Raw genomic sequence first — 22,080 nt, 5'->3', positions numbered from 1 at the left:
TCGAGGCCAGCCTGGTCTACAAGAGCTAGTTCCAGGACAGGAACCAAAAGCTATGGAGAAACCCTGTCTCGAAAATCCAATAATAATAATAATAATAATAATAATAATAATAATTAAAAAAGAGCCGTTTCTTGCCCAAATGGCTAGCCTTGCCACATTGAAAGCAAACTCCATAAGGAGCTTCTTTTATGCCCATCATCCTCTTTGAAGTAATTGGTGCTGCTATAAGCAGACATGGCTCACTGTTGAGAAAAATCTAAGTTCTTTTTTTTTTTTTTTTTTTTTATCGAGACAGGGTTTCTCTGTGGTTTTGGAGCCTGTCCTGGAACTAGACCAGGCTGGCCTCGAACTCCCAGAGATCCGCCTGCCTCTGCCTCCCAAGTGCTGGGATTAAAGGCGTGCGCCACCACCGCCCGGCGAAAATCTAAGGTTTTTTTTTTTAATTATTTATTTATTATGTATACAATATTCTGTCTGTGTGTATGCCTGCTGGCCAGAAGAGGGCACCAGACCCCATTACAGATGGTTGTGAACCACCATGTGGTTGCTGGGAATTGAACTCAGGACCTTTGGTAGAGCAGGCAATTCTCTTAACCTCTGAGCCATCTCTCCAGCCCCGAAAATCTAAGTTCTTAAAACATCTTAAATGTCATATTCTGTAGGTCTTTGAAGTGGTTGGCGATTACCTATCTAATTGAAATATATCTTTGTATACCTAGAAAACCTAACTAATACATCTGTAAGTTTGCCTATTATAGATGACCATTAATCTGTGTTTTTAATTATACATTACTTTTTAAAAATTTATTTTTTTTAATGTGTGTTGGTGTATTGCCATGGGTGTTGGGTCCCCTGGCACTGGAATTACGGACAGTTGTAGTTGTCATGTGTGTGCTGGGAATTGAACCCAGGTCCTCTGGAAAAACAGTTAATTCTCTTAACCACTGGGCCATCTCTCCAGCCCTATACATTACATTTTTAAATGAACTGCATAAACATAATACCTTAAACAAGAGTAGAAATATACGTACAGTATAACAAAATAGACTTTTAATTTGGATCAGTAAAACCTATACCAATGTAAAATATTTTGAGGTTAACAGTTGTTTTTTTTTTAATTAAAGTAGATTCAATAATCTATCCTTTTTCAGTCAATATAATAAATTGTAATAATATGTATATCAGCTGGACGATGGTGGTGCACGCCTTTAATCCCAGCACTTGGGAGGCAGAGGCAGGCGGATCTCTGTGAGTTCGAGACCAGCCTGGTCTACAGAGCTAGTTCCAGGACAGGCTCCAAAGCCACAGAAAAACCCTGTCTCTAAAAACCAAAAAATAATAATAATATGTATATCATATCCCCTTCTTTAGAAAAAGATTGACTAACCACTAACAATTTATAGCCAACCCCCTTAAATGAGAGCAAACATTCATAAACAATATTTTGGGAATTTGGGTATAGTTTTCTAAACTACTTCCTGCTGATTGGGGTAGTATTGGCAATCTAAAGGGGACACTGAAAATTTAGAATTATAGTCAAATCCTGACTGGGGTAGTTTGTTCAGCTGGTCCATCTCAGCCAGCAGCCTTGAAGCTGTTTTGGATGTCGAACTCAGAGGGAACTGCAACAGGCATTCTGAGACATTGGATAATCTATCTAGTCCGTCTGTCTTTATTGGTGCCTCATCCCCTTGTTCCGAAAATATATAAACTTAAAGGTAAAATATATAGTTACATAAATATAAACTGCATTGTATATAATCTAGTCAAAGATAATTTATTGTTTTATGTCTGAGCAGGTAAAATATACGTTATGTGTCTTGTTACTTTAGGTTTATTTTCCCATGTCAATAGTTAGGATTTCAAGGGATTTTCCTCAATCAAACCTTATTTTCCTTAACCCAGAATGAAATCATAGCCTCTTATTTCCTGATGAATCAAAAACACAACCTCTTTTCCAAAGTGACATACCTTTTTACTTAAGTTTTGGAATCAAGATATTTTTAAAATATATAGATCAATTTAATTCAGTACCTTATATAATCAAATGTCTCTCAGCAATTAGCTCATTAGCAGCCAAAAAAAAAAAAAATCTAAAGAAAATACAACAACATACATAGCCCAGACTCAGTATTTTCCATCCTTATATAACTCATTTCCTTTATATTACTCTACTCTTCTCTCTAAGGACTCTATTGCTTTAAATCTATATTTTTAATCTTAGGTTATATATATTTCTCTTCTCTTTCTCAAGCCTATGTGCATTTTTAAGCACACTGTACCCATTTAGTGGTTTTCTCCTTCTGAATCTGTCTTTACCATGCATCTGTAATCCTCTTCTGACCATGTGAGTCTTTAAATTGCCAAGGGGGCGTGGCTAGGACCAAAGCCTGCTTTGGTGACTGGCCCTGCCCCATTAGACTTCCTAAGATACTGTTTCATGGCAGAGATACCAGAGAGAGTCATGCTTACTGCCTCAACTCTGGGAAGCTATTGGGGCCATGCCACCAGTGCAAACCAGGAAGCCTTGTCTTAAAGGAGCCGTGTCTCTAATTACCACTAGCAAAAAGAACCTGCCCAAGAAAACGTTGCTACCAAGAAGCTGTGCTTGCCTCTGTTCTTTTGTGTGTTTAGAATCTTTTGTTGTTGTTTTGTTTTTTTATTTGGGTTTTTTGTTTTTTAAAGCTTTTTCGGGGCTTATATGAGGAAATTTTCACTGAGTGTTTTGGTGCCGTATGTAACCAGTAGCAGAACTTTCCGTCCCATTTGCCCAATTATACCTGGCAATTGCTTCCCAAATTACCACTCGGAGGCTTATATTAATTATAAATGCTGGCTGATGGTTTAGGCTTATTACTAGCTAGCTCTTACATTTAAATTAACCCATTTCTTTTATTTTATGCTTCACCATGTGACCCATGTCTTATCAGGTCTTTCACGTTTTGCTTCTTGGGCAGATCACAGCATCTGTCCAGACTCTTTGCTTCTTCCATTCTTCATCTTCATCTTCAGTTTGATTGTGTAGCCTACCTTATTCTGTCTCGCCATTGGCCAGATAGCTTTATTATCAACCAATGACAGCAGCACATATTCGCAGCATACAGAAGGATATCCTGTAGCAACAGTGGGTCTTGTTTTGTGAATTTGTTTGGGGGTGTTTTTGAGGCAAGTTCTTGTTAGAGCCGGGGGTGTGGTGCAGTGGTAGAGCACTTGCCTTGTATTTGCAAAGCTCTGGGCTCGACTGAGTTAATGTCTACCTTATATATTCCAGGTTGGCCTTAAATTTGCAATATTCCTACTTTGACCTATGGTGGGTTTTTTGTTGTTGTTCATTTGCTTTCTTGCATTTTTGTTGTGAAACAATTTATTTTTATTATGTATGTGCATTTGTATCTGTGTGTGGGTTTGTGTACATGCATACAGGTGTCCTTGGAGGCCAGAGGTGTCAGATCCCCAGGTAATTGTAAGCCACCTACCATAGGTGCTGGGAACCAAACTCAGGTCCTCTGTAAGAACTCTTTTGGTTTTTCGAGACAGGGTTTCTCTGTGGCTTTGGAGCCTGTCCTGGAACTAGCTCTGTAGACCAGGCTGGTCTCTAACTCACAGAGATCCGCCTGCCTCTTGCCTCCTGAGTGCTGGGATTAAAGGCATGCGCCACCACCACCCGGCTCTGTAAGAACTCTTTAACTGGTGTGCCATCTTTCCAACCTGCTTTTGTTTACCTGCTTGCTTGTTTGTTTTGAGACAATGTCTTACAATGTAACTCTGGCTAGCCTGGAACTCCTGGCAGTTCTACTTCAGCCTTCCTAGTGCTGGGATTACAGACACGACTGCCATACTTGGCTCTAGTCTATTTAACTGTTATCCCATACTATTATATGCTATATACATAATATTGTCTTAGTCATTTGTTATTTGTTGCTGTGAAGAGGCACCCTGACCAAGGCAACTCATAAAGGAAAGCTTTTTTTTTTTTTCTTTTTCTTTGAGACAGGGTTTCTCTGTAGCTTTGGAGCCTGTCCTGGAACTAGCTCTTGTAGACCAGGCTGGCTTGAACTCACAAATCCGCCTGCCTCTGCCTCCCAAATGCTGGGAGTCATTTTTAAATTAATATTTTAAAAGATTTGTTTTTATTATATAACTGTGTGTCCACCAAAGCCAGAAGAGGGTCAGATTTCCTGGAGTTAAGAGTTACAGATCATTGTAAGCCACCTGCCTTTGAAAGCTGGCAACCAGACTTTCTTCTTTCTTTCTTTCTTTCTTTCTTTCTTTCTTTCTTTCTTTCTTTCTTTCCTTCATTCATTCTTATTCATTTTTATTGAGCTCTACATTTTTCTCTGCTCCCCTCCCCTTCAGCCCTCTCCCATGGTCCCCATGCTCCCAATTTACTCAGGAGATCTCGTCTTTTTCTACTTCCCGTGTAGATTAGATCTATGCATGTCTCTCTTAAGGTCCTCATTGTTGTCTAGGTTCTCTGGGATTGTGATTTGTAGGCTGGTTTTCTTTGCTTTATGTTTAAAAACCACTTATGAGTGAGTACATGTGAAATTGTCTTTCTGGGTCTGGGTTCCCTCATTCAAAATGATGTTTTCTAACTCCATCCATTTGCCTGCAAATTTCAAGATGTCATTCTTTTCAGCTGTGTAGTACTCCATTGTGTAAATGTACCACATTTTCTTTATTCATTCTTTGGTCGAGGGGCATTTAGCTTGTTTCCAGGTTCTAGCTATGATAAACAATGCTGCTGTGAACATAGTTGAGCAAATGTTCTTGTGGCACAGTTGAGCATTCTTTGGCAACCAGACTTTGTGCAAGCACAGGAAGCTCTTGATTGAGTTTCTCTCCAATCCCTGGGGTCATTTTAAAAAGTTACTATGTAGAGAGATGGCTTGACTGTTAAGAGCATTGGCTGCTCTTCCAGCTGGTCCAGGTTCATTCCCAGTACCCACATTGCTCCTCACAACCGTCTGCAACTTCAGTTCCAGGGGCTCTAACACCCTCTTATGGCATCTGAGGGCACCAGGCACTTGTAGTACATAGATATAAGTGTAGGCAAAAACGCCCATAAACATAAAATAAAAACAATTTTGGGTATGTGTGTGGTATGTGTGTACATGTGGAAGTCAGAGGACAGCTTATGAAATGTTTTCCCTTTCCATGGTCATGTGGCTTCTGGGGTCAAATTTACATTGTCAGGCTTGGGTGGCAAGCTCTTTACCTTCTGAGCTATCTTGCTAATCCTCTTTGGATTTTTACTATGTGCTATGAATGTTTGAGGCTGCCTTTAAAATTAAGATGGCCCAGTGCCAGGTGTGACATTCATGCTTACAATAGCAGCGGTCAGGTGGCTGAGGCAGAGGACTGCCCTTAGTTTGAGAGGATGGAGTAGGATCTTGTCTAAAACAAAAGAACTCTGAAAGATGTGGCAGACATATATTAAGGTGGCTAACAGTTGTGGTTTTCTTAGGGGTGGTGAGATGGCTTAGCAGATAAAGGCAATGTGAGTCTGTGAACCTCAAGTGGTAGAACAAAAAAACCAACTGCCATAGGTTGTCCTCCACATACACCTCCTCTCCCCTGAATTAAATTTTTAAAAGACAACGTATAGGGAATTAATTTCTAAAGTGACAAAACCAAAGAGAATTCAACAGGTAAAACGTTTGGCCTCCCAGAGAGAATGGCCCAGATGGGAGAAATGGGGTCACATCCCCTGAAAGAAGACACTGTCTTCCCTCCCAGAATACGACTAGGATTTGCTACCAAGTATTTAAATTTGATTTCTCTCTGTAGATTGCTGCTAAAATTGATTCAATTCCTCACTTGAATAATTCCACACCCCTGGTGGACCCCTCGGTGTACGGATATGGAGTACAGAAGCGGCCCCTGGATGATGGAGGTAAGTCGCTGTAAACGGCTCACCTTTGATGGCAGTGAACCTGCCAATGATTTTGAGTCTGTGTCAGCCGTTTCTGAGCAGTTCTCCAGCGTCACATTCCTAGAGGAACGGTGAAGAGCAAGTAGTTAAGGTGATTTTTCTTAGCAATTGGCTGGCATTTGAGTTCCTATTTGCCTTGATAATACAGGAATCTTTTCAGCTGGGCTCCACAGTAAAGACTTGGCCTCAGCATCCACTTGGAAGTAATTTGACCCATTTGAGAATTGTGTTTGATTTAGTTCTCAGTTCCTCTGGCACTTGCATAGGAATTGAAGTTACTACTTTTGTGAAATACTAAGATGTGGTGCAAGTCCTGGGGAAGCTGTAGTTGAGTTGACCTCTAAGAAAGGGCATATTAGTGACCTTTCCAGTCTCTGCCAGCTTTTTACCGTTCCCATTTGTTTCTGGTGTGTGGTTGTTGTTGAATTTTTTTTTTAATCAGCATGTACTTACTAGGTTCCATGGTGATATTTTAGGTATGCATTTTACATACTTTAACCATATTCCCGTCCATCTTCCTCACCCTTCTTCGAGCCATCATCTTCCCCATAGTCCCCAGATATCGTCATGTATGACAGACTCTTTCTAGAAGCATCCATCTGTTGGTTTATATTTCCAACTCAGAGTGTCTGTCACCAGTGCTCCACCCTTCTGTTGGTCACAGAGTTCACATTTGCTTTGTCCTTTCTTCTGTGGAGCACACTGTGAGGGTGGTGAAGTGCACAGAATTACTCATGGGTTTGCATATAGCTGGTGGGACTGTCTGTTCTGCTTGCTTTTCTGTTGATCTGCGTACATAGCCAATTGTGTATGGATGCTTCTGTGGTGTGTTGTTAAGGGGGAAAAGTCCACCAGATATTTAGAATATTGTGTTGTGTAATCTCCTTTTCAAAAGTGTGTGTTTTTTGTTTGTTTTGAGACAGGCTCTTTGTACATCACTCTGGCTGGCCTGGAACTCACTATGGAGACCAAGCTGGCCTTAAATTCATAAATGTACTTGCCTCTGCATATTGAGTGTTGGTAGTAAATGCATGAGCCACTATGCCTGGCTTGAGTGTTCGTTTGTTTGTTTTAAGACAGGGTTTCACCAAGCAGTGGTGGTGCACACCTTTAATCTCAGCACTTGGGAGGCAGAGGCAGGTGGATCTCTGTGAGTTTGATGCCAGCCTGTCTTTTGAGGCTAACTCTTCTGACTCCAGACTCTTTTGAGAGTGAAATCTCTTGTCAATTTAAAAACAAAACAATTCATGGGCTATGGAGATAGATAGCTCAGCACCTGATGACCTGAGTTCAATCCATGGAAAGAGAGAATTGATTGCCATAATTTGTCCTCTGAACTCCACAATGCATCTGTGCGTGCATGCATGCATACGAAATACATTAAAAGAAACAAAAACAAAAGATGGGCAGTGATGGCACACGCCTTTAATCCTAGTACTTGGGGTGGCAGAGGAAGGAGGATCTCTGGGAGTTCAGGGTCAACCTGGTCTACAGACTGAGATCCAGGACAACCAGGGCTACACAGAGAAACCCTGTCTCATAAAACAAAACAAACAAAAAAGACAAGCTGTTTGTGATCTCACACAGAAATTCACCTCAGGGTTGTCAGAATGCAGGTAACCTTTTAAATTGCTGCTGTTAAGTGTGCCCTATGTTCTCTCTGTTTTTGTAGAGTGATTTCTTAGACCTGGTGTGGCTGAGTGTGTTAAGGGCAGTTTTGCCCAAGTGAGGAGTGTGGCTCGGAGAAACCTTCTTTTTCCAGGGCTTTGTGCTTTGTTTGCTCCTGTGGGCCGGCAATACAAAAATAAAATGGAGTTGTCTGACTCGGAGCACAGATCTTCTTAATGGAACACTCTAGCCCAGTATTCCCAGAAATTGTGATCAATCACTTTACAGTTTGCCCAGTCCTGTCTAGCAATTCAGCCTGTGGAATCGAAGTGCGAAAAGTTGAGCCATGTGGTCTTTTGCATAGGGGATTCCTAAATATTTGCTAGTAAAACCCTCTGGCACTTTTAGTATATTTTTCTCCTGTTTGAAAGAAATCAGTAAACATTCTAAATTTATCAATTAAAAAGTACAGCATAACAAGCAGATATGGGTGCTGGAGACAGAATCTCAAGGGAAGACCAGACTCACATAAAATCCCAAGTCCTTACTATAATGTTCACTTCTTTTATTTGTTTGGTTTGGTTTTTGAGATAGTCTCACTTTGTCTCCCTGGCTATCCTGGAACTCCCTTTTTTTTTTTTTTTTTGGTTTTTTTGAGACAGGGTTTCTCTGTGGTTTTGGAGCCTGTCCTGGAACTAGCTCTTGTAGACCAGGCTGGTCTCGATCTCACAGAGATCCACCTGCCTCTGCCTCCCGAGTGCTGGGATTAAAGGCGTGCGCCACCACTGCCCGGCCTGGAACTCACTTTTAAGAACAGACTAGCCCAGAACTCAGATCCACCTGTCTTTGCCTCCTGGGTGCTGAGATCAAAAGGCAAGTGCTACCATGCTCATTTGGCATTTGTTTGTTAGAGGATAATAGACTGGCCTTCAAATTGCCGTGTGTAAGGTTGATAAGGACTTCATCTTGGGTTATATAGCAATTTGGAGGTGGATGAAGTTCTTCCTAACCCCACTGTCTCTACTTCCCAGGGACTACAGGCATGCACTACCATGTCTGCCTTCTTACCTCCTTCTGAAATATACACTTTCTGTGTCTACTGTTGGTGAGTAGGTCCTTAAGGACAGACAACTCACCAGTATAGCTAGCTCCCTTGCTCTTCCCCTTCATGGTTGCTTTCTTAGTACAGAAGTATCAGGGAGAGTGCAACTGCATCCTGCTAGGTCTCCCATACCTCTGTACACTTGCCTCCTCACAACCGACTATACTTGAGGAACAAGACATTACCCTCAGGTGGTCTGCACTATGCATTATAGTTTGATCAAATAATCCTCTTTGTTAAATGGCTTAGGAACATTGTTTATTTTTCTTCATTGCTCTCCAAGTTTGGAATTTGGGTTTTCTGATGAGCTGAGCAAGAACCCTGAAAATTGGGCCTAGTGTTGGCCTCAGCCTCATCTTCTCACTTCCCAGTGACTAGGAATAAGGTCATTAGGTCAGATCTGGGGAGCTGCATCCTGTGTAGAAGGAGAGAGAGTTAAGCATATACAGGGCCATACAGTCAGAAGTGTTCTGTATGGAAAGGAACAAGTCAGTACATTATAGAGAATGGCAGTTGTGAGCACTCCCTCAGATGACTTCTTTGTTTTTTAATGACTTCTAAAATTTTATATACATTGATGTTTTACTTGCATGTTTGTGAGTGTGTGGTGGTGTTAGATCCCCTAGAACTGAGTTACAGACAGTTGTGAGTGGGTGCTGGGATTGAACCCAGGTCTTTTAAAGAGCAGCCAGTGCTCTTAATCTCTGAGCCATCTCTATCCCTTGAGATGGCCTCTTAAACTCACTTAGTCCTGCAGGATAGGCATCAGATCCCACTACAGGTAGCTGTGAGCCACCTTGTGGTTGCTGGGAATAGAACTCAGTCCTCTGGAAGAGCAGCGGTCGATGTACTTAACCTCTGAGCCATCTCGCCAGCACCACTCGTCACTCTTTTACTCTATGTGTTGTGTACTTGCGGTGTGCACAGAGATCAGAGGACTCTACATTTACATGTGGGCTCATGGATCAAATTCAAGTCATCAGACTTTGATAGGCAAGTCATCTTGATGAACCGTGGTCCCAAACTCTCAAACCCTTCACTGTGAAGACTGTTACCCACATGTTCTCCGTCTTTGAGATACAGCTTTGACAGTCCATCACTTTGGAAATCCCTGCTCTCGGTTGCAGTGCTTTCCTGTCAGACGTTTGCATGTGCTGAGGTGGGCAGCTCCCAGAGTGGTCCAGCCTGTTAGGGTTCTCTCCTAAGCCCCAGATCGCCCTTGCCTGGCTGTCAGCCTCTGCTTCTGCAGCAGCCTGCTCAACTGTTGCTTCTCTGCTCCGCCTTCATCTAGTCCCCCAGTCTCGGTTGGTGCTTTCCTACTTGATGTTAGATTGCAAGGTTGATGTGACTTTCTTCTAGAAACAGTCTTCATCTAGGTTTAGCCCTAGTGTAGAGGGGCTGGATGGGTTGCAGTCAATGATAGCTCTGTCATGAGACTATCCATGAGGACTGTAACAAGACGTTTTTAAGGGTTGAGACTGTAGCTCAGTGGTAGAGCTAGGCTGAGGCCCTAAGTACAATCTCCAGCACTGCCGCAAAAAAGAAAGGAAATGCTTTTACTTTAAAACTATCACTCGCCGGGAGTGGCGGCGCACGCTTTTAATCCCAGGACTTGGGAGGCAGATCTCTTGAGTTCAGGGCCAGCCTGATCTACAAGAGCAAGTTCCATTACAGGCTCCAAAGCTATAGAGAGACCCTGTCTTGAAAAACAAAAACAAACAAAAAAAACTATCACTCGTGAGTGAGTTAAATCCTGTTTCCATCAGAACTAGTCATTATACACATTAACATGCATACATAACTGAATAAAGGATGAAATGTAAACCCTCACTGTGTGATAAATTGGTTTTTAAGAAAGCTGGGCGCCCATATTAATCATGGGAGGAAAGCTCAGTGCTATGTCGACAGCCTCAGACCACTATCGTTCACTCACTGTTACTCTTAGTGCTGTGTCGACAGTCTCAGACTGATGGAGGAAGGTCATTGGTTAATTAATAAAGAAACTGCTTGGCCCTGATAGGTTAGAACATAGGTGGGTGGAATAAACAGAACAGAATGCTGGGAGGAAGAGGAAGTGAGGTAAGATGCCTCAGACAGACGCCATGCTTCTGCTCTCCATGGCAGATGCAATGGAGCCAGCCGCCAGGTCAGACATGCTGAATCTTTCCCGGTAAGACTGGTGCAACATAGATTATTAGAGATGGGTTGATCGGGATATGAGAATTAGCCAGTAAGAAGCTAGAGCTAATGGGCCAAGCAGTGTTTAAAAGAATACAGTTTGTGTGTTATTTTGGGGCATAAGCTAGCCAGGCAGCCGGGAGCCAGGTGGCAGGAACGCAGCCCGTAGCTCCCTTCAACATCAGACCACTGTCGTTCACTCACTGTTACTCTGTTGCCTCGTGGTTCAGGCCTTGGCTTTAAGGGTTTACTGGCGGAGGGGTACAGGTTCTTATTCATCTTTGATCCTCCCATTGAGTTAGTGTACAATGGATTCTTAAGCACCTGAATGTGTTTAATAGTTGCAGGTGAGGAATAACAAATAGTATTACAGGATGAGGAGCAACTCAGTGGTTATATACTAGCCTAGTATGCAGGAGAGTCTGGGTTCCATCCTCAGCACCTTCTAAATAATGAGATGAAAGTGCCAGGATAAACAGTAGAACCAAATGCAGAGCCCATGTAGATCCAGGCAGCTGGAGTGAGTGTGCAGGTGTCCTGTGCTCTGCCTTGGAAGGCTGCTAATGACAGCATCTCCCTGGTAGTGGGGAAAGCAGGTGCAGTAGGGGCAGTGCCTCATAAAGCTGGTGCTGGCGGTCTTTTCTACTCATGAACAAACAAGAGTGGTGCTGAAACAAACTCGAACTTGCAGTTTTTGATGATAGCTTCAACTCCTGGTTCTTTCTTCACCTCTAAAGTGATGGACTAGCAGGCATGTGCCTACCTCATTCTTACTTTGTATTTTGTTTGAAGATTGCAGGCCAGTTTATTCCAGTCTGAGAGAAACTGCAGAATATACAGGCAATAACTCTCAAAGCTGCTAGTAGGAAGTAAATGTGGAAGAAGAAGAAAGAACTATGCCTTTTTAGTTAGGGTGCAGAAAAGAAAAATGACATGTTCATGGAAGTTGGCAGGCAGTTGCACAGGGTGGGGGGTTGAGGGTGTCTTCAGAAAATGAGAAAGCTGAGGGTCAGGGCAGGCATGCTTAGGATTTGGTCAGTATCCAAAGAAGGGATTGGTGGCTGGGCAGAACCTGCATGAGTTGAGTTAGGACTCAGGAAAAAAGGCAGGTTTAATAGTGAGGAACTGTTAAATAGCTGCCTGTTCTTTCTTTGTTGAGGGTGTCACCAAGTACACCAGCCTAGCCTAGACCCTCAGTTCTCAAAAACAAGTAATTGGAGGCTAGGCATGGTGGTTCATAACTTTCGTCTCAGCACTCAGGAGGCAGAGGCAGGTGGATCTCTGTGAATTCAAGAGCTGCATGGTCTACAGAGTGAGCTCCAAGACAGCTGTATGGATAAACCCTATCTCAGAAAAACAAGACAAACAAGCAAACAAAAAAATAGTTGGCAAAATCAGTAATAGATTATTTGCCCAAGGCCTTTCAGCTGGGCTCAGCAAAGAAGTGCTCTGTGGTTTGGGACAGGGGTTGCTATATAGGACACAGAAGCCTTTGTGTCCCCCTCAGCCACCTGGGTATCACTATCCTTAACTGAGATGAGGAAAAGGCCAGTTATGGTTAAAAGAAACAACAGGGGGAGGGAGGTCAGAACATGGAAAGGGATGTTGACAAACGAAGAGGAGGGCTGGGGAGGTGGCTCAGTGGGTACAGCACTTGTGTGAGATCATGGCAGCATAACAATATATAAAGTGTGCAGTCCCAGCACTTTTGGGAGCTTGGAGGCCTGTTAACCTGGAGTGTGCACCAGTGACCTGAACCTCCATGAAGCCTACACTACATGGGAAGGTGCTCTTGGACACAAATACAGCAGACTAAAAACAAAAATCTGAAGAGGAAATTGGTTTTGTTTTTGCTGAGCATAAAATCCTGCCATTTTTCTCTCTGGAGCTGCACGCTGGTATCTACCAAGTACCTGGTGTCTGGGGGCAGGAACAGATGATTATTCAAGTTGCTGCTTGTTATAAAGTTGGTTAGTTGGCCAGGGATACTTTTCCTAGCATTTCTTTGCAAGGGACAAAAACAAGGTACCTTTTAAGGTTATTGCTGAAATTGGCAGTGTTACTCTTCAGAAATAATTTCTTATTGTCAGCTGCCTCATAGCTGAGAAGTTCATTCTCCCTCTGCATCCCGGGCAGTTTCCATTGTTGGGTGTGGGGTCAGTGAGGACCACCCTGTGTGTGCAGGTGTGCTGGAATTGAGGGGACTCGGGGAGTGAGATGCCTCCTTAGTGTGACCCTCTCCTCAGGAGGAACATGTTAACTGCATGTACAGTACCCAGTGTCCTTTCTTACTGTTGGGTCCATTTTTAGGCACCCAATAAGATAGATGGCATGGAACCACACGCTGTCCTTGCATGGAGAGGGAAGAGAATTTGGGCTTCTCAGCCTGCCTGAGGCCAAATACTGACTTGATGAAGTCTGGTCTTGTCCTTTGCTGTGGCCCTTGAAGCCTGTGTATTTGGGAGTGGTGATGAGTGCAGGTTTGGTTCCAGTGTTTGGGAGCTCCTCCCAGTGTCAAGGAAACAGAATGATGCCAATTGCTTGGCTAGTGACATGCTCCTTTGCCAACAAAAAGGAATTTCTGTTGCCGTGAGCACAGACTGTTGAATGGTGTTTGAACAGAAGCTCTGGAGTGTTCCGATGAGTCTCACAGAGTTCTTTTGTGGCCAGCTTGCCCTTTGCTGTATTCCTGTGGCTTCTCTGAGCCAGGGACCCGCAGTCTTCATGCAGCTTTCACTGAGGACTGCATTCACTTGCGGGTGTTTAGTTCTTCCTGTATTCAGTTGACTCTTCATCCTCTAGTAGAGGAATTCTGATGGAAATCGAGGAGGCTGAACTATAGCCCAGGCTGTCCTTGAAATCTGTGTGTGTGTGTGTGTGTGTGTGTGTGTGTGTGTGTGTGTGTGTGTGTGTGTAACTAAGGCTGGCTCAGCCTCTTAAGTGCTGGAGTTACAGGGCTAGAGCAGCTGTGCAGCCCCATGAGCCTCTACCCTCACTCTTTGGTATTTTGGTGGTGGACAGATTTTGGGCAAAGCCGATGATGGGGATTCCTCTCCTAAGCTGGAGAGTGTCCAGTTTTCATGTGAATGAAAATCGAGCACTAGGTAAGGATAAAGAAAGTTTTAGGAGTCAGTTAAAAACAACTCTCTTCCCCTGAGATAAGCGACTATCAATGTGCAGTGTCTGTGCTTTGGTTGCAGACTGTCATCTTGCTATTGATCCAGATGGAATATGGTATTTTTTTTTTCTGGATCAATAGCTTCAATGAACTCAATAGTTTACTTTTGCTATATTGTTTCTCTGCTTTCTCTCCTTTTAGGATGTCATGATCTGGTTTGCTTTTATTTGTCTCTTTATGGGCCTCTAACTGTCCAGAGGATGGCAGGGGAAACTGGACAGGAGACAGCAGTTGGCCTTCTTAAGCCTTCTCGCTTTTCCAGACGTTGATGTGATTGATGCTTTCCCGCTTTCCCCAGAGACATATTTTTGAATGCTCTTTTAGCATCTCGAAAGGTCCATTCAGTTCTTGGGTTTATAGTCTCCCTTTGTCTGCTGGCTGTATTTCTTAAACTGCATTTTCCAGAAGAGAAATAGCACAGAACCATTTCTGCTGATGGCTGGTGAAGGAGGGGCGCATCAATAGCTGAGAGACAGAAACTAGACCAGGGAGCTTGGCAGAGCCACTCTGGGAATGTGGTTTGCAGAGTCAATTCTAACAGTGAGAGCCTGTTGTCACTCAGCTCTGTGAAATGGACTAGAGAAGCTGCAGCAGGAGAGAGGAACCTGGTCCTTTCTGGTGCTGTTCTAGGTGGGGTGGGAGGTGACAGAACAGGGACATATGTGCGTGTTCTTAGTGACTACAGCTGCCATGGTTCAGTCCTCAGCAGTGCTTCCAAGGAGATAAATCTTCTCATTTGCTTTTAAAAGAGCAGGAAGACCTGGCGTATCTATGTTGGGTTTGGACGCCAAGCGGTAGGGAGCGAGCAGGATTTAGACAGACAGACTTCCTTCCTAGGCCTCTCAGCATGTGGACACACAGATCAATTTCTTATCCTTCGTTCAGCTGGACACTGGGTTAGAGACTGTTGAACAAGACGTCCCCTCCTGTTTCATATCACATAACGCATTCATTTCAGCCACTGAGCCTAAATTACTGTTTACTTTCTTTCTGCCTCCCTCCCACCCCCTGAACAGTAAGAATGCGGGTAAGGATGAAGTTAGTTTATCCGTACTAATGCTTTGATTTTTCTTTTCTCTTTCTCTTTGCCACAGTAGGTAACCAGTTAGGGGCCTTGGTACATCAAAGGTAAGCAGTGGGTTATGTTTTATTATTTATTGATCATTTCTAATTGTTTATTGATCCACCATCTGCACTGGAGTGTTAGCAAGTCAGAGGTTGGGAGTGCAGGAAGCCAGGGGCTAGATTTCCTTAAGACCCATGGTTTTTGCCAGCCCTCTCCAAAACAGAGGAGCAGACTGACTGAGGCACTAAGCCAGCCCCTGTTGGGCCTCAAGAGACTTTCACAATGGTGGAGTTGCTCTCTTCCACTGTAGATTAAATTTGAAAGGAGGGAGTGCATTATCCTGCTGGTTCTGTGAATCTGCCAGTGCCTCGGGATCTCAGCCTCTTCACAGAAGAAGAATGCAGTTCTCGGTGAAGAGAGTGTGGGGCTTCAGAAGCAGGATGTGCCTGGGATTGGGATTGTTGGAAAATCTTGGCTTTTGTGCCTAGTTTTTTCTCTCCCTCTCTTCCCCCATAGCCTTCCAGTAAGTTGAGGATTTAGATTAAAAGACCTTGGCTATAAAAGGGCCCATCTGTGCGATAAGAGTATCTGGTTGTAGCATCACCTACAGGAATGGGGAACGTGCCCAGGAAACTGTGCTGCTTCTCCTCTACAGACTGTAACTGTCAGTTATGTCCTTAATCTGCACTGCCAGTGACACAGTTCTGCCCTCCGTGTTCTACATGAATGCTGGGGATCCTAAACATTACCAAGAGTCAGTTAAATGGAAGGTTTAGACTCATTTTTTTGTTTGCATTGTTTTGTTTATTAATGAGTTAAAATTACTTATGTGAGGTTGTTAGTATGAAATGCTGATAAGCATTTCCTGTTAAGCTGTAATTAGCATGTTAATTTTCCAGAGTGCCTATTCTTAGTGCCTTAGACCAGTTTTAGCCTTGCCTTCAGAAGAGAACCTTTGGGCTGGATATGGTGTCATATGACTATGCCTGCACTCGTGAGGCATAGAGGGATGTCTTTGATTCCAAGACTAGTCTGGTCTACATAGGAAGTTCCAGGCCAGCCAGAGGTACATAGAGGGCAATTAGAGGGGAGTTAGAGATTGAGACTGATTGCCAGAGTTATTTGCGAGGACTGAGGAATTGCCCAGCTCTGTGGTATTCTCCACTGTGTATGTTGTTTAAGGGATCTTGTTGGGATTGGTTTTGTTCTCAGGGCTGGGGATGTGTGTAAGGCTGCCAGTAAGCATGCTAGGCAAGCATCCCATACAGGGCTGACCCAGTCCTGACATCACCCAGTGTGCTTGTGTAGATGGCAGTCTAGTCGGTTCCTGTGGACAGCTTGTGCTCCATAAACAGGCAGATGCCCTGGCCCTGACAGCTGCGCTGACGCACATCCTAACAGGCCTAGCCTCTTTGGGGGGTTGTTAGGTCTTGAGGGCTTTTGGATGCAAGGAATTGGACCCATTAGGATAGGGTGAAGCATGCCTGTATTGCCCAAGACAGAGAGAGGTGGGGAAAGATCCCCTTGTACACAGGCTGAGTGTGGTTCCTGTCTCTGTCCCAGTGATGTGGTGGCAGTGCTGTTTATGCTGTTGGATTTCTAAGTGCTGCACTCCCCTGAAAACATGCACTGTATCTGATCCTTTCTCTGATAACTAAAAATCTAGTTGTGTGGAAGATACTTAAAAATGTGTGCTTTTTTAAACTACTTGTATTTAGCATCCCCTAAGGTAAATGTTTAGATTTAATTGCTTTCCAGGGTGCTGGGCAATTGGATATTGTCCTCGATACACTGCATGCTACATTTCAAAGTTTATTTGAAAGAGCCAGTGGAGTCTTTTTTGTTTTTTTGAAGGCACCTGATGGACAGGATCATATTTAACAAGAGTCTCTCACAGCATGAGGGAAGCGATTATACTGGCCTGGCCAGCACTGATTAGGCTCTGTGGGATGCTGGTTTTCTTGGGCACATACTACCTTAGAAGACATAGGTATATTGGAGGGAGGCCAGGAAACAAAAAGATCAAGAGATCCAAAAAGTTGGCCCTGTTTTTATCTGGAGAACACACCCTAATAGGTGTCTGAACCTCTTTCTAAATCCTAGCAGATCTGTCCTGGGGTTGACAGCCCATCTGGTAGGCCCCGCCATGAGATCACACCTGTAAGTAGAAGAGGCAGCTAGGGAAAGAGTTGGTTTAAGAATCTGGATGTTTCTTCTCTGACCAGAGGGGGAGACTTGGGTGTTCTCGAGGCGTGCTTGACCAAAGGGACTTGGAAATGATACTCTTCGTGTTCCTGAAAGGGCAAAATCAGCATGATTTGTTGTAAGCTTTTAATCTTGGGGATCTAAGGTGGTTGCAAATTTGAATTCTGACTTATTCTTTAAAAACATTGTTTGTTTTTAGGGCAGTAATAACAGAAGAATTCAAAGTACCTGATAAAATGGTTGGATTTAGTAAGTATCTGCTTTGTCTTTTCCCTTAGTCTTGGTCTGTTACAACCTCTTAGGAGCATGTCACCTGTGGAAGAATGCTATTGGGAGTGTGGCAGGCATTGGGGTCAATAGAGTCAGAGCATTTGTGCCTGGCCACCCCTAGCTATTCTCACCTCAGCTAAAGTACGGTTGTCTGCTGGTGTCACGTGCAGCTTCTGTTGCTTTGATGCCCGGGAGTTGAGATGGGCTCCACAGGTCAGCTTGTAGTGAACTATGAGCAGAGCATAAATGTTTGCTGGGTTAATTAAATTTATCCATGCATGATTAAGTGTGGAAAGGGGGTTACATTCTGACCCTGCTCTTTTTGTTGCAGTTATTGGCAGGGGAGGTGAGCAGATTTCACGAATTCAAGCAGAATCTGGTTGCAAAATTCAAATTGCCTCAGGTAAGGACTGCTTTTTCTCATAGATTTGTTTAGTAGAAATCAGTGTTACAGATTTTCCAGATTCAGTGTCTTTACTTTTTTGATAGAAGCTAGGGTAAGTATGTGTGGTTGCTGTCTGTTTTGCACTTATGCACTGGAGCACCAGAACAGAAGCCAGCCTGGAGATAGGAGGTTCATGCCTGCCTTCTAGGACAACAATCAACTCTGGCCATCATGGCCTCTTCTGACACCTGCCGGCTGGGCTAGCAACTATGTTTTCTGCACCAGAATGTGATGCCAGGCATAGTGAGTGGGGCCTGCACCCAGCTTCCCTGTACAACCACCCTTCCACTTTGTGGAGAGAGGACAGTAGGGGTCCTAGCTGATTGAGTGTGTCAGACACCTTTCAGGACCTCTCCCAACACGGTCATTGTTGAAAGACACAGATTGAAGAACAAGTTTTTATTTGTAGTTTTATTATGTCATCTGATGTGTCTTCTTTCCATTTGAGAGGAAGGGTGTGGAGACATTCTAGTAGAAGATGTTTGTTGTTTATATATAAGATACTCACTGCCATGTCTGAAGGCTGTAATTGCTGTTAGCTGTTTGTCTTGAGAATTTTGTTTGCTCGTTTTTGCAGTGCTGGGGAGTGAAAACAGAGCCTCACATAGACTAGGAAACACTGCATCCCCAGTTCTCTCTTTCAGCTTTTTGAGGAAGGATTTTTATAAGGAGTTTTTAGGGTTAGTCTAAAACTTCATGTGGGTATTGGAAGCAAAGGTTTTCCTCTCGTGTCAAATGGTCCAGGACCCATGCTTTATTTCTACTGCCAATCTCTTGGGATATGGATATAATAACTGATATACCTGATGTGCTTATGAAGTCCTTACTAGTATTCAGCGCAATCTCCAGACCTGTGGCCATGAGACTGCTCTGCAGACAGAGCGAGGAAAGCATGATGAAGTGACTGAGGTGCTGCAGAGCCTCTGGGCAGGTCAGAGTGAGTGGAGCTTGGCATTTAGGACCAACTCTCGGAGCTCTGCTATGTCCTTCTGGCTCCCCCATGGGACTCAGTCTCTATGTTAAGAACTACAGTTCTCTCCCCCAGCAAAGTAAACTGGTCTTTTTGGGAGACTGTGCTTCTGTGGGGGTGGTGTAGGAACCAGCCCCAGAGAGACAGTCTACACACAGAGGCAAAGGCACACAGTTGCCTGATGCCCACCAACACATCTCATCTTCTTGATTCTTCTTATAGAGAGTTCTGGGATTCCAGAGAGGCCCTGTGTACTTACCGGAACCCCAGAAAGTATTGAGTAAGTTTGTTTTATTTACTTTTTCCTTTTACTCTTCTTCCTCCTTCCCCAAGTGAGGAGAAATGGAAGGGCAAACTGTTGCTGCAGACTGTCAGTCTGTGCTGAATCCGCCCCACAGCACACCCCCAGTAGGGGAAAGGCCTGGGAGGTTGCCACACCAGGAGAGCTCTTCTCTTACCTCAGACACACAAACTTAGACCTTCTCAGCTGTCGTGGCTCCGCCATGAACCAGGGACTCGGGAGTGGACACTCACCCTGGCCAACCATCTCCTTGTTAACACCTCCCATACTGGAACAGACCTGGGTGAAGGGACTGGATCACTGTGAGCAACAGAGAAGTGGGCACCAGGCCTTTTTCCTGGACTAATTGATTTGCTTACCTTTCTGATATTTGTGAACCAAGTGAATCCACTCTTTGTGGCCTTTGCTCCACTCACAGAGCCTTGTGAACCAACCAGCAGGTGCCTTGGCTTTGAAGGCCCCTTGGCAAGAGCCCTGATAATTTGCCTTGATTTCCTGTCCTGGTACATGCTTGCTCAGGGCCCTGTATCAAACACAGGCTCATAAACCCAAGCACCTCCTGGGGAGGAGGACTGTGCGGGCTGGAGTAGTTCTCATTCCTCTTTCAGTCTCTACAGTAGTGTTTCACTAGGGGATGGGGGAGCTGAGATTATGTCTGGCTCAATAGGTAGGGTTGTTTTATTGTTTCCATTTCTCAGGGAGCCTAGATGGGTTTAAATTCTCTTGTTCTGCTCTAACATTGCAAGCAGTGAACCAGAATAAATATCACTGGCAGGTGTGCATTATAGGGCAAGCTGGATGGTGTTGCTGGAGTCGCAGCGTTTTTTTCCCCCAGCACAGGTTAATCTAGTACACTAGCAAAATACTAAAAAGCTGCTGCAGCTGAGGGTCCACAAGACGATTCTTCACACAAAGGCTCAAGACTGCAAAAGACTGCATGTCCATCCTACTCTTCTAAGCGGTCCTACTTATTTCTGCCAGAGGAGTTGAGGTTTCAGGAGGAATCTCTTTCTCCAACACAGCCAGCCTGTCTGGTTGCTGAATCTGTCAGAGGAACCAAAAAATAGATGGTACTGATTTAGAGAATAAATTCTGCAAATAACAGCCAGGGAAGATTCTGGTGCAGAAAAGGAAATTGGCCCAGCATACGACATGGATAGACTGGGTTGTACTGTTTCCACATCACAGAAATGAAGACAGATAGAAGCACAAAGTTTCTACTGGGATGGACCAGTCAGGTATTCTCTGGAATACAGCTGCAGCAGGATACTGCCCCTTGTGCCCTGAAACCACTGGCTATGTTGTGGGCGTAACTGGAAGTCCTTAAAGCAGTGTTGCTGACCACAGGGAGACATTGGAATTGAGGAGCACAAGCGTGGTTACTAACCCTTGCTTTCTTCCATCTTTCTCATCGCTCCTTCTCTCTCCCACCCTCGTTAACAAGCGTGCTGAGTGGTTTTCTGTGAGGATTATGCTGGATTAGGGAACAGAGAGATGGGCAGAGAAATAAAGAGGAGGTTTCTGCCACCAAAGCTGCTGATATTCAAAGTAGGAGGCATGGCATTGTGACGACGCAAGCAGGAGCAGAGGGCAGACATGTAGGGGCTGGGGTCTGTCAGTGGCCTGTTCTTTAGACTCCCCCTGGAAACTGCAGTGATGTGGTGTGGTGTGTGCTGCTTTTGAATTACAGTTCTGTGGCATGGCGAATGGTTCAGACCTCCCAGGTTGTGAGGCAGGAGCTGGAGCTGGATGGAGGGCTGCCTTGACTCCTTCGCATTTTCCCCGGCACCATTTCCCTTCCCAGAAGACCTTAAACATCCATTTAATGCTGGGTCTCTTGTGATTTTTCTCCTTCCCAAAGACAAGCCAAACGGCTCCTGGGGCAGATTGTGGACCGCTGTCGGAATGGACCCGGCTTTCACAATGACATAGATGGCAACAGCACAATCCAAGAGCTTCTCATCCCTGCATCTAAAGTGGGTCTGGTCATCGGCAAAGGAGGGGAAACTATCAAGCAATTGCAGGTGCGTGAGCACCATGTGGTGCTGAGCTGAACTGACCTGGTACATAGTAGAGCCATGGCTCCCTTCCAAACCTCTCCTCACATAGGGCAGGAAAGATACCGTGGGAGAGCCTGGAGTCGGGGCTTCTAAAATCTGCTCCTTGTTAACACTGATTCTGTGCACTTAAATATGCTCATTTAGATGGACTAGGGGCACATACCTGGAATTTCAGCACCTGAGGGGCCTAGGACAGGAAGATCAGGAGTTCAAGACCAGCCTAGGTTACATAATAAGTCTGGGGGCTTCTTTGGCTCCATGAGACCCTGGCTTGGGGGAGGGGTCCGTTTATAACTAGGTGTGGTGGCACAGGCCTGGAGGCTAGAGTGGGAAGAATATGTGTCAGAAGCTGTCTTGGGCTATGTATAGTAAGAGCCTATTTCAGAACATTGAGCAAACAACTAGGGAAGTCCAGCCGTGGCACACGCCTTTCCCCAGCATTCCTGCAGCACTTCAGGACATCAGAGCTGGCAGATCACTGTGAGTTCAACCTCTCTGGGCTACATGGAGGGACCTAAAAACAACAACAATAAAAGCCCAAAGTGCTCGTTTACTTTCAAGTGCTCAGGGTCCTTGTCTATAGAATAAAGGAGAGTGACCATGTTACTGTAGTCAGAACTGGGGGGTACTATTCCTTGACTTCCATGAGTCGCCATGAAGAGACAGCTCTCAACAGTCAAGAATGTTTGAAATTGAACATCTCCAGCTAAGGCAGCCACACTGAGCCAAGAATGGTTTGATGCTCACTTGAATGCATGCTAT

The 22,080-nt window shown here is 44.4% G+C and overlaps 1 protein-coding gene across 5 annotated transcripts in view; it reads left to right on the top strand.

The window, feature by feature from the left end:
* The window catches only part of Fubp3 (far upstream element binding protein 3), a 52,770-nt gene that overhangs the window by 12,441 nt on the left and 18,249 nt on the right, over positions 1 to 22,080 (top strand). For 3 of the 5 annotated variants that reach the window (XM_013346049.2, XM_005346100.3, XM_005346099.3), the window contains exons 2-7: positions 5,791 to 5,896; positions 15,096 to 15,129; positions 17,472 to 17,521; positions 17,874 to 17,945; positions 19,180 to 19,237; positions 21,120 to 21,282. In XM_013346049.2, the coding sequence (XP_013201503.1) occupies positions 5,791 to 5,896; positions 15,096 to 15,129; positions 17,472 to 17,521; positions 17,874 to 17,945; positions 19,180 to 19,237; positions 21,120 to 21,282 (483 nt within the window). The remainder of the gene's footprint in view (positions 1 to 5,790; positions 5,897 to 15,095; positions 15,130 to 17,471; positions 17,522 to 17,873; positions 17,946 to 19,179; positions 19,238 to 21,119; positions 21,283 to 22,080) is intronic. The other 2 variants (XM_026778511.1, XM_013346050.2) reach the window with 1 other exon arrangement.

Source organism: Microtus ochrogaster, chromosome 4, assembly GCF_000317375.1.
Source record: "Microtus ochrogaster isolate Prairie Vole_2 chromosome 4, MicOch1.0, whole genome shotgun sequence".
Classification (NCBI taxonomy): Eukaryota; Metazoa; Chordata; class Mammalia; order Rodentia; family Cricetidae; genus Microtus; species Microtus ochrogaster.
This window is presented reverse-complemented; position numbering and strand designations above follow the sequence as displayed.